Source organism: Rhincodon typus, chromosome 38, assembly GCF_021869965.1.
Source record: "Rhincodon typus isolate 14 chromosome 38, sRhiTyp1.1, whole genome shotgun sequence".
NCBI lineage: Eukaryota > Metazoa > Chordata > Chondrichthyes > Orectolobiformes > Rhincodontidae > Rhincodon > Rhincodon typus.
In genome coordinates, this window is record NC_063369.1 from 12,793,781 (window position 1) to 12,806,594 (window position 12,814).

Below are 12,814 nucleotides of genomic sequence, written 5' to 3' on the forward strand. Positions count from 1 at the left end.
AACTTTGTTTTTGTTCCTAAACAAAAACAAAGTTGCTGAAAAAGCCAGCAGGTTCGGCAGCATCTGAGAAGGAAGAAACAGAGTTTACGTTTCGGGTCTGGTGACCCTTCAAAGTGTAAGTCCGCAGAGGGTCCTTCGACTAGCTCAGATCTCAGAATAAGTTAATTTTTATAAATTTTGGTGCCAGGGTAGTTTTCAGTCTGAAATTTGATATCCTTTGAGTGTCTGGAGCATGCTGACTAGAACATCCATCTTTCTCTCTGTTTTATGTAAAATTTGAACAGAGGCCATCATAAGCAACCTCGTCCATTAGAGCACACTCAAGATGTCTAGTATCTGATGTGATTAACTTTATGTTTAAGCCCTTAGTTTTGCTTTCGATTCTGATATAACTTTCAAGTGTACAACAGTGCCATTGAACAGTCCTCCTAAGGAAAGGAATTGTAAGCGATAGAAATTTGCTATTAACTCGCAAGCAGCTCTGAATTGACATTACCAGCTCATGACATGCTACTCTTGCTGAACAGAATAATTTCCAAGTGGATCAGTTTCCTCTCCAGCCTCAATTATAACCGCAGAACTCAGGTTGACATTCTACCTCAACCACCAAAAGGAGCCAAATCCTGGTGCCTTAGCTCATTGAAATGTGTATGGACAGAGCTGGAGTACCTCTCACTGGGATAGAAATTCTGGTATCAGAAAAATGGCTCCAGTTTTATAGTCATGGGATCATGATTACTGCATTAATTCACACTTGAGATGGTTACAAAGTGGTAATGCTTGAGGATGAATAATCCGTAGGTTCAAATCTCACCCAGGCAGCTGACAGAATTTAAAGTTTAATTAAGTGATCTGGAATTGAAAACTAGCCTTGATGGCAAGTGTCACCAATTATTGTAAAAAATCCACTTGGTTCGCTGATGTCCCTTTGAGAAGGAAATCTGCCATCCTTATACAGTTGAGCCTACATGTTACTCCATATTGACAGGGCTGATTGACTGACTGTTAATAGCCCTTGGAAATAGACAAGCGGGTCATTCAGTTTTGGGGCAATTACGGACTAGTAGCAAATACTGGTATTGCCAGCAATGCTCACATCCGGTGAAAGAATTTTAAAAGATAATAGAAATTAAAAATCTGAATTGATGGGTTTATTCTCGCAAAAGAAATCTATATTCCTGTTCAAGAGATGGAACTGTCCCTTTATAAAAGATAAAGTTTGAATCTCCGTTTCTCTAGATTGCTGTTCCAAGTGTTTGCACTCTGTCTTGACATCGGCCCTGATTTTAATTGACACCCTTTACTCTGGCAGGCTTTAAGTAATTATCTAGATTTCTCTTTATCTAGCTTTTTGAATATCTTTGTATAGCTCCATAAGTTTCCCTTTCAGTTGCCTCCATTTCACATGAGTGTTGCTGTGCACCTGAATCATGTTGTGAACCTAGCTTGGGACTCTTCACTGAACCATCTCTATGCCTTGAATGTTTTGGTAACCAAATCTTAGCCAAAGTCTGAAATGGTAGTCAGGCCCACAGATTGCAAAATTTTAGCAACACATTCATTTGTGTTCACCTGCATTAGCTATTGTATTAAGTTTTATTTTTTAATTTAATTGATGACTGTAATGTCTGCTTTAGAGGGCAGTGTAGGGTTTGCAAAATTGGTCTTCAGACCCAGATCCTTTTCTGCTTCATTTTTAACTATTACTATTAACTATATCAGGTATCCTTGCAACATCCGTTTTCTTTCTCAATTGCTGCCCATTTTATCCAAAGCCTCCTGTAGATTCCTGGCCTGTTTGTTCCATCTTGACAGTGTTTGTGCTACGGTAAATAACTTAAAATCCAGTGTGTACTATAAGCGCACAAATAATCTGCAAAATTATAATTACAACAGTTCACTGCGTCAGCCAATGCTATACAACCACCATACATTTTAGTCTGTCTACCAAGTGGTGCTGAAGGGGGTGGCATAGAATGGTGAACTTCTGATTTAATATGATGGTCATAATGGTAGATTTTGTCAGGAATGTGTACCAGTTCCATAAATGGCCCTTTTTAGTGGTATGATAGAATAATTAAAATGGATTGTCACTTGAGAAAGTCCGTGGGTTTTTCAAATAAATAAAAACATTCCCCAACGCATAGCTATAAACATTTTATAAATAATAATAAAATTTGATTTTGTTTTCCAAGGTACATTTGAGATCTTACCCTTTGCTTTATGCAAACACTGTTTCCATGCATTTTTCATTGGATTTAACTAGATAGCCTTTTTGATCCCAAACTTCAAGTACTTAAATCCATCTGGGAATAGCTGAGAATGCATTTTTCTCTTTCTGTGGGTGTTAGGGGTCCTTGGTCATTGTACTGTTCTCTGATTGAGCGTCCTGGAATTAACTTGAGGAATGATTTGTCATGTATTAAGAAAGGATCTTGTGGTTTTTGAATGAAGTCTTGAAGGCAGTTATGACTCAGAAATTACTTAAATGCATGATGATACCACATGGTATATAAAGTACAGTCTTAGTTCATAAGATCAGTACACCAAGGTAAGCGGGCTGTATTTTTAAAAACCTATCATTTAAGCTTGTATGCTTCGTTTACTTGTACTAAGTTACTAGAATGTTCATTGACTTTGTTGTTAATTTTCTTTACCTTGTAGATTTTATCAGTATTATGCAGATGTTCCAAAGTTGCTGCAGAGTTGAGGCATGGCTTTTTGTGAATATAGCGGTCTTGAATGTGGTGGGCAGGACCTGCTTTCCTGACAGCAAATCCGCCCACCCCACCCCGCCTCTCTTACTAATCCACCCTTCCACTCCTATATCCAAATCATTCACAAAAATCACAAATAGAAGAGGACCCAGAACAGATCCTTGTGGTACACCACTTGTAACTGAGCACCATGTTGGATATTTTCCGTCCACTACCACCCTTTGTCTTCTAAGGGTCAGCCAATTCTGAATCCAATCTGCCACATTTCCCCCTATCCCATGCCTCCTTACTTTCTGCACGAGCCTACCATGGGGAACCTTATCAAAAGCCTTACTTAAATCCATGTATACCACGTCCACTGCTCTACCTTCATCCACGTGTTTGGTCACCTCACCTCTTCAAAGAATTCAATAAGGTTTGTGAGGCATGATCTACCCCTCACAAATCCATGCTGACTATCACGAATCAAATTGTGCCGATCCAAGTGATCATAAATCGTATCTCTCAGAGCCCTTTCCAATAATTTGCCCACCACTGAAGTAAGACTAACTGGCCTGTAATTTCCAGGGTTATCCCTATTCCCTTTTTTGAACAAGGGAATGACGTTTGCCATTCTCCAATCTTCTGGCACTATACCCGTGGACAGTGAGGACAAAAAGATCATCACCAAAGGCCCTGCGATCTCTTCCCTCGCTTCCTATAGAATCCTTGGATAAATCCCATCAGGCCCGGGGGACTTATCCATGTTCCAAGTTCCTCAAAATTCCTAGTACATCTTCCTTACTAACATCCACCTCCTCTAGCCTACCAGCCTGTTTTACACTGTCCTCCCCTACAACTAGGTCCCTCTCAGTTGTGAATACCGAAGAAAAGTATTCATTAAGAACCTCTCCTATCTCTTTAGGCTGCGTGCACAAATTCCCTTTTTACAATCCTTGATTGGCCCTACCCTTTCTCTGGTCATTCTCTTATTCCTCACGTACGTGCAAAAAGCCTTGGAGTTTTCCTTGATCCTATTTGCCAAGGTTTCTCATGCCCCCTTATAGTTCTCCTAAGCCCTTTCTTCAGCTCCTTCCTGGATAACTTGTATCCCTCTAGAGCCTTTTCCGTTCCTTGTTTCCTAAACCTTACATAAGCATCCTTCTTCCTCTTAACCAGTCGTTAGACCTCTCTTGAGAACCAAGGCACCCTCACTCGACCGCGTCTTCCCTGCCTGCTAGGGACAAACGCAGTATGCATTCCTTAAACAATCTCCACATTTCAATAGTGCTCTTCCCTAACAGCATCTGTTCCCATTTTATGTTACCCAGTTCTTGCCTAACAGAATTGTAATTACGCTTCCCCCAATTATAAATCTTACCCTGCTGTATATACCTTTTCCATGACTATTGTAAAAGTAACAGAATTATGATCGCTACCACCAAAATGCACTCCTACCAACAGGTCTAACACTTGGCCCAGTTCATTGCCAAGCACCAAATCCAAAGTGGCCTCTTTTCATGTTGGTCTATCTACATACTGTGTCAGGAATCTTTTCTGAACGCACTGGACAAAATCTTCTCCATCTAAATTATTACAACTACAATGTTTCCAATCAATATTTGGAAAGTTGAAGTCACCCATGACTTACACCCTGTGACTTCTGCACCTTCCCAGTATCTGCCTCCCAATCCACTCCTCTACTTTTCTGCAACTATTAGGGGGTCTGTTTAAAAAAAAAAAAAACCCTAACAAAGTGACTGCTCCTTTCTTGGTCCGGACCTCAACCCAAACTGACTATGTCGACGTATCATTCTCGAACTGCCTTTCAGTAGCTGCTATACTAGCCCTGACTAGCAATGCCACTCCCCCGCCTCTTTTTCCATCCTCCCTATTTCTTTTAAAGCATCTAAATCCCGGAATTTCCAACAACCCTCCTGTCCCTGAGTTACCCACAACATTGTAGTTCTATTTAGCTTATTGAGGGATTTTTTTTATTTCAACAGATCCTTGTTTCTCTTCAATATTGGGCAGAAATAACATAAGGATAGACGTGATTGTGGAAATTTAAAGTCCACCTTTAATGTTGGCTAAATTTGAATGCCAGCTTTTGCATCAGATATTTAGTATTGAAGTTGATGAGAACCTGCTATGTGGACCTGCCAACTTCATGTGCTGATCATTGTAATGTTGCATTCCGTCAGAAAATCCTCAAATATTTTGTGATATGAAACATGCACAAATTTGAGGACAGCATCAATTTATTTAGTTTTTAAACTATATTTTCTGATTGGAGCTGCTTTTACGAGTTCTGGCTGTTTGCATTTGCTCTGGCACTGGCTTGGCTTTTTGTTTTTTTGTCTGCACTGCTGTTTGCATGATTGCACTGCAGAACCTCTTTTGTCTACAATGCTTTATGTTTCCATGTATGTTGATGAGCTTTTATTTTGTAATGGTGATGGTTGCCTGTATTTCAAGCTTTGACTGCTTTTTTGTGAGAGTTCCATTGCCTCATTCACTGCTGCCTTTTAGTTTTGGGAGGAAGGGTGGAAATAAAGGGTAAAGGGGTGACCTGCATGTGGCACTTGGATCTGCATTCCTTCAGAGATGTAGAGTTTGCTCTGTGCTACTGCTTCGTAATTGCCTACTCACTTAAAATAATAATCATGGACAATTATGTCAGTGCTGGTGTTAGTCTTTCTTATTTGCTGCCTTTGCTAAATTTCCACCTCGTCCTTCAAAAGATATGACTTTGCATTGTTTAAAATTTATTGTTATATACTTTGAAAAAGCTGCTGTTGGTCAACTTCTGTACAAGGGCTTTTAATTTTATTTACTCAAACTTCTAAGCCCTCAAACTTGCTGAGTAATCTAGATTTAGCAGTCAAGAATACATATGTGCTCAATGCGTTCAATGATATTATACTTCAAATGATGCGTAAGATATGTTAATTGTTCATCCTGCCCTTTCTGCCCTGAGCGGTGGCCCTTGCCAATCGGGAAGTCCAGGATACACTGGCAATGCCGTTTGGGGTTCCCTGGAAAACTGCCAGCCCACTAGGGTTCTACCAAATTGGCAGCCTTTTGAAGTACATGGACTTCATATGTGAACTGGCAGCCCCATGCACAAGCGTCTCCACATGGCAGCTCCTGACTAGAGATATAGAAACAAAATCTCTAGCTGATTGGTGTTTATTCCTTATCTACAGCTAGAGAGGCAAACTAGATGGTTGCCTACCAAAATCCCAGCTGAGTTAAAATAACAGGCGACTGTGCAGTGGAGCTGGGACCTTCCAATCTGGTCTGGTCTAGTTGGAAGACAGAGTTATTTTTCAGCCCTAAATTTCCATCACTTAACTCAATAAAATGTAAGTTCTGTATAGTTTGGTTCCTCTGTTACTTAGAGCTGCAGAGTGCTCCTTAGATGCAAGATTAATAAAGTGTATGTGAGGTTAATGAAATAACGCAGGTGCCGTTCTAACGGTGTTAAATACGACTTCTCTCTTTCATTCACAGCAGTAAACAGTGAACACATAAGCTGTCGGTTGTGTGGTGCCTGCTTTGAAACCCGGAAGGGGCTGTCGAGCCATTCTCGAGCTCACTTGAGGCACTTTGGAGCGGTGGATGTGGATTCTAAAGGATCTCCGATTGAAGCTTTAAATGAATTCATTAAGAAAAAAGGGATTCAGAGTGCTGTGTCATCCATGTTGCCAATAAAGAAAGCACACAGCTACCCTAAGATGTCTGCCCTCAAAGCGGAAAGGACCAATTTCAAGTTAGGAACACCTGTCAACAAGAAAACATCACTAACGTCCCCTTCAGTGTCACCACAGAAGAAGCTGAAGCAAGTCACTATGAGTGTGCATATGGAATCTGGGATTTCTCAGGCTTCAAGACCTAATAATGAGCTGGCTGCTGAAACTTATTGGCCATCATCACCTATAAATCTGTGTAAGATATTAATTAGTGATAGGTGGGCAAGATGCTCTTTTTGTAATCCAAGGAAATATAGCTTCTGGTCAGAATGACCCAGTGGCAGAGTCAATGGCATCTTTGTAGGGATGTCTGTGTGCCAGACCATAATCCCCATCCTTTCTGAGAGCAGAAGTAGGGAAGCTATTAGCTGGAATGGGAAAGAGGAAAAAATTTTAAGGATCTAAGCAGTGAGCATTATTTGAGGAGCTGGTGAACTGATAATTTAATGAGAGGAAGCCTTTATTCATAAATACCAAGATTAGCAAGGCTGGTTAAAATTCCACATTTGATAAGTCAAATGGTTTGTTCTGCTTTCAGGTTTATATTGATCATCTTTCAACCAGGTGAGAAAGAACCAAACTGCATTTTAAATAGTGCTTCTCATATCCTCAAGACATTCAAAAGTACTTGGCTATTGAATTATGTTTGTTGAGTATAATTACCATTGCTTTGTGGGTGGTTTAGCCAGGTCCCGCATACAGCTATGAAATGAATAACCAATTGACACATTTTGGTGATATTTGACTACTGGGCAGGACACTGGGAAGCTCTCAGTTCTTTGAAAAGATGCAATGCAATCTGTTAAATATGCCTGAAAAGGCAGTTTGCGTCTATTCTGGAAGATATAACATCTCTGTATTGCACTGAAGTGTCGGCCTAGATTATGTGCTGATGCCTCGGAGTGGGGCTTGAACCCACAAACAGCTGACTTGGAGCCAAGGGTGCTACAACTGGACAAAACTGACACTTAGAAATCAAAGGTGCCTTGGAGGGATAGGAGAAAACAACTATGCAATCTGTTGAGTGATGCTTTTCTTGTCAAACTTTCACTTGGTGGCACTATCCATTACAGTAGATAGTGGAGCACAGTAGTTTAGATACCTTTTATGGTGCTTTCAGTTTTTCAAGAGAAATGTGCCTGGTGAATTGTCATAACTATTTCTGTGCTAGACTTACTTTGATGAGAAATAGATATTGGAATGCAGTGGCTTCTGCATACAACCATTTGAAAGTATTACCATGCCATAGCAAAGCAAGGACGTGAAGAAGTGAATTGATTAGAAATTCATACATATGATTTTAGTTATTTTGTTGCATTGAAGTGCCAAAGTGCTGTTGTATCCTGAAGTTGCAATGCACACAAGTTCCCGATTTCATTTGTAATTTTGGTGGGGTGTCAAGATAAGGGATTCAACAGGAACTGGAGTTGGAATAGGAGTCCACTCTGACAGCTGTTGAATACCTTGCAGCTTTTGCTTTCTTTTCCCTACCTCTTTGTCTAGTTTCTAGTGAGGCTCTGAGAAAGAAAGTTGGACTTTTCAGTTCATTCTGTATAGGCGTATAACTACACTTTTTTACAGAATATGAAGACTTCATGCCTGCTTAGTTAACGTCAGATGATGTTAGCACTCCTGGATTAGGGAGGGGAAAGAAATAACTGGATTCTAGTTCTGGGTTATTGATTCAGCAAATGAGTGTACGTGTCTGGATTTTAGGTGAGATCAGATTTTGCCGTGATGGTTCCCTCATATTTTAATAGCTTTCTAGTGAATGTAGTCGAATTCACATGGCTTAGCCTCGCGTACTGAAAATTCATCATTTACTTGAGCTGCCAGAATGTTCCAAATCTCCAAGGAAGTAGACTTAAAAGGTTGTTTCTATCACTGTAGATGAGAGTTGGGGATTATACAGGCAGGCAAGGTGGTTTTGGTGGGAGTGTGGGGGCATTGGTGGCCTGGTGACTATGTTATAGTAATAAAATAGTACACATAATGGTAGATGTGAACCCATATCCTTACATAACCTTGTTAAACAAGATGCAGCAAATGAAAGCTGAGCTGTATCCCTTTAGGAATGATAGTAGCTCAAGCCTTTTTCCCCATGCCTAGAAGCAGCATTGTCCTGGTTGAACCTTCTCAGGCAAGGAAAAGCTTATGGCGTAAGGAGACCTAAAGTGGGCCAGAGAATTTCACTTTCAATTTATGGGGAAGCCGTTAAAAAATGTTCATTGCAATTTCCCCTTTGTTTCATTTACAGCAATTGATTCAGCGCCTAGCAAAGAGACGCGTTGTGAATTTTGCGGTGATTACTTTGAAAACCGCAAGGGGCTGTCGAGTCACGCGAGGTCACACCTGAGGCAGTTTGGGGTGACTGAATGGACAGTTAACGGTTCGCCAATAGACACATTGAAGGAGCTTATGAAAAGGAAAATGCATCCTCTCGACTCGCCTATCACACCTGAGCTCAAAATGCCCTCAAAGCCAGCACCAGTGCAGGCCCTGCAGAGTGAACCTTTCTCGCCCTCTCCGGGTAAATCATCCAAGTTTAGCCTGACCATTCCATCTGTCAGGCAGGTTCCATCAGCATCACTAGTGCCGAAAAAGGTTCAGGGGCAATTTTTCTCCCCGCCATCACTGAAAAAACTGAAGCTGACCCCACTGAAAAAGGTGAAACAGGAGCACTTCACAATAGAGTATAATCCTGAGGAATCAGCAACCTTGCTGAAGAGCGACAGTTATTTATCCGAACAAATGTGGTCATCCAGCGAAGATACCTCACCTCTTCGTTTAAGTAGGTTTTTCTGTTGATGCGACAGTTTTGTGTTTACCTTGGTTAGTGAAAAAAACTGAACAATTATGCTTTTGGAAATAGTGGGAAATGATTCTAAGAAGTTAGTTAGAATTTAGAGTTTATATAAGCAATAAAACAGCATTTACAGTATATACTGTAAAATATTGCTGGCCAATAAGATTATTAGGCTTCAGATAATAATTATGTCAGTTTAATGGTTATATGAATCTATCTTGTCTCTGTTCTTAATTGTTTTACCTCTTGCATTCACTGCCCCTCCTTTTTGCTGCAAATTGTAGCAATAATGTCCACCACTGGAATACCTGGATTGCTCAGTGGCATCACCTGATGGCTATGTGGAAAAACGCACATATTACTGGAAGCATACCAACTAGAACAGTAAAAGTCACACGTGCTTTTCCTTCTTGCCATTCTCTCCTAAGAAGGCCTAAAGGGTTGGCAGATTCTAGTGTTGCTCATAGTACATTGAGCCTTAAAATCTGAATGCCTGAAATGTAAGCAGCTTTTTAAAATAATGTATACCCAACTGTGTGTGGTCCATTTTTAATTGAAAGCAAATGGACTTCTTTTAAACCATAAAGCACAAGTTTTAAAAAGCAAATGTTAGAGGAGAAGTTAATTCTTAATCATCTATGCTTAGTACTTCCAAATGTGTGTCTGATGGTGCATGCCTTTTTGTTTCATAAAATATATACAGTCTTCGATGTATTTGCTTTTCCAGGGCTTGTTGTATAACCTTAGTCTTCCATTAATTTACTTCTATGTGACACTTAAGACTATGTCTACCCACTGGGTTAAATCATGGAACTTTGTTCCTTTTTTTTCCAAAAAGACTTTTCTGCTATGATGAGACCTGTGTAATTTGAAATGCATTGCTGCTGTTGATAAATAGCACTGCTGCTATCTTTCATTGGGTAGAGGCAGAGCTCGTGCAATAGGCATGGCTCTGATTCTTCCCCACGGTGAACTTTTCAGAATGTTCAGTATAATGAGCCCGATCAAAGCTGGCTTATGTAAATGCCCACCTGGGATTTCTGTGCTTTCCAGTGTGTACTTCAGGCAATGGTGAGTTTCCTGTTGTTACACAGAATACCCAGTTCTGAAGAGCTGAAACCAAATATCTCTTCAAGAAGAGCTAATTAAGAACACATGCTGTAAAGTGACCTTCAAAGACTGGAATTTGTTCATTTATCAGATTTTTATTATGGAACTTTAGACTGTTCTTTGGTTCAAAGTACTCTTGGTTAAAGGGGAATGTCAGCAACTAGGGAGCAGTGGTTTTTGCATTCTCATGGACTGGGATAGGTGTTTGCTGTCCTTGAGATGATAGTTGTTATTAGATTGTAAGCCTCTTGACAGTTAGGCTTCCTTTGATTCTTAGCAGGGTACCCTCAACTTTGATACATGATTTGGATCTTATTAGCTGTCATTAAGAAAATACATTAACATCCAACAAAAAGGACTTGCTGAGCAAGAGGAACTTTGCGAGAGACTCAGCAAGCGGTTGTAGCTTCTATACGTTAGGAGTAGGAATAGGCTACTCGGTCTCTCTACCAGATTGCTTCATATTTTTGCCTTCCTCTGATAACCTTTCACCCCCTTGCTTATCAAGAATCTGTCTACCTCTACTTTAAAAATATTCAACAACTCTGGTTCGACCACCTTTTGAGGAAGAGGTTCCAAAGACCCTTGACTCTGAGTGGAAAAGAGGGCCCTCATCTCTGTTTTAAGAAAGAGGCCCCTAATTTTGAAAAAAGCATTCTTTCCATGTCTACCTTCTCAAGCCCCCTCAGGATCTTCTGTTTCAATCAAGTCACTTCTCACTCTTCTAAACTCCAATAGGCGAATGCCTAGCTTGTCCAACCTACCTTCATATGACAGCCCACCCACTTCAGGTATTTGTCTAGTAAGTCTTCTCTGAAAAACTATCAACATATTTAGATCATTCCTTAAGTAAGGAGACCAATACTGAACATATATTAATCTGGATGTCATCTCACCAGTGCCTTGTATAACTAAAACATAACCACCTTACTTTTGAATTCAATCCACTTTAAAAGAAACAGTAACATGTTGTTTATTTTCTTAATTATTTGTTGTATGAAACTTCTGCAATTTATGCCCAGCAATTACAGACCAATCAGTTTAACTTCAGTGGTCGGGAAATAATTTTGAAACAATTATTTAGGGTAGAGCTAACAGCCACATGGAGAAAGGATTACTTAAGAATAACCAGCACAGATTTCCTAAGATAAAGTTGTGTTTAATTTGCTGTAGATTTTTGTAGAGTTGTATATTTGTAAAAGAGTTACGAGAGATATATAGTTGATGTGGCTATGCCGACATCCAAAAGGGCTCAACACAGTACTAACAGATTTGTGTGGAAGGCTATAGCTCATGGAGCAAGTGGGACAGTAGCAACATGGATGCAAAATTGGCTGAGGGATAGGAAATAATGAATAATAATTAACGGATATTTTTCAGGCTGGGGCAGGTTTGGAGGTCCTTATTTTTCCTAACAAATATCAGTAATCTTGGAGTACATGAGACAATTTCAATGTTCATGGCTAATAAAAACAAAGATTAGAAGCATTGTAAATGCTGAGGGGGACAGTGATCCACAAAAGGACATTGACACCTTGATGGAGTGGGCAGATAGGTTGCAGATGAAGTTCAATGCAGAGAAGTATTAGGTGATGCATTTTGCTAGAAAGACAATGGAGATACACTATTAAAAAATTGCAGGACTAGTTGTATGTATATGTGCCTAAGTGACTAAAGATGGCAGAACAGGTAGAATGAGCAGTTAAAGCCCTGGACGCTATATGCTCTTTTATTAAGAGGGGCATAGAGTACAAGAGAACGGAGTCATACCTGGCATAAAGGAAGATGTTTGGAGGTCAGTGATCTCAACTCCAGGATATCTCTGCAAGAGTTCCTCAGGGTAGTGTCCTGGGCCTAACCCTCTTCAGCTGCTTCATCAGTGACCTTCCCTCCATCATAAGGTCAGAAGTGGGGATGTTTGCCAATAATTACACAATGTTCAGCACTATTTACGACTCTTCAAATACTGAAGCAGTTCATGTCCATATGCAGCAAGACCTGGCCAATATCCAAGCTTGGACTGAGAAGTAGCAAGTAACATTTGTGCAACACAAATGCTAGCAATGGCGATCTTTAACAACAGAGAATCCACCGATTTGTTCCTTGGCATTCAGTGGTGTTAGCATCACTGAATCCTTCACCATTAACATCCTCTGGCTGTTATTTATCAGAAACTGAACTGGGTTAGCCATCTTAATATAGTGGCTGCGGAAGTAGTTCAGAGAATAGGAATCCAGCATCGTAATTCACCTCTTGACTCCCCTAAGTCTGTCCACCATCTACAGTTTGCAAGTCAAGAGTGTGATGGAATACTCCCCACCTGCCCAGATGAGTACAGCTTAACAATATTGAAGAAGGTTGATACCATCCAAGATAAAGTAACCGATATCTACAAGCATCCACCACTGATGCTCGGTAGCAGCAGTGTGTGCCATCTACAAGATGCA

General features: G+C 40.3%; 1 protein-coding gene across 1 annotated transcript in view; it reads left to right on the forward strand.

Moving 5' to 3' along the window:
- LOC109933312 (WIZ zinc finger) overlaps positions 1-12,814 on the forward strand; it is a 116,343-nt gene that overhangs the window by 56,400 nt on the left and 47,129 nt on the right. Inside the window, exons 6-7 of the mRNA XM_048617828.1 lie at positions 6,213-6,647; positions 8,709-9,242. Of these exons, the coding sequence (XP_048473785.1) occupies positions 6,213-6,647; positions 8,709-9,242 (969 nt within the window). The remainder of the gene's footprint in view (positions 1-6,212; positions 6,648-8,708; positions 9,243-12,814) is intronic.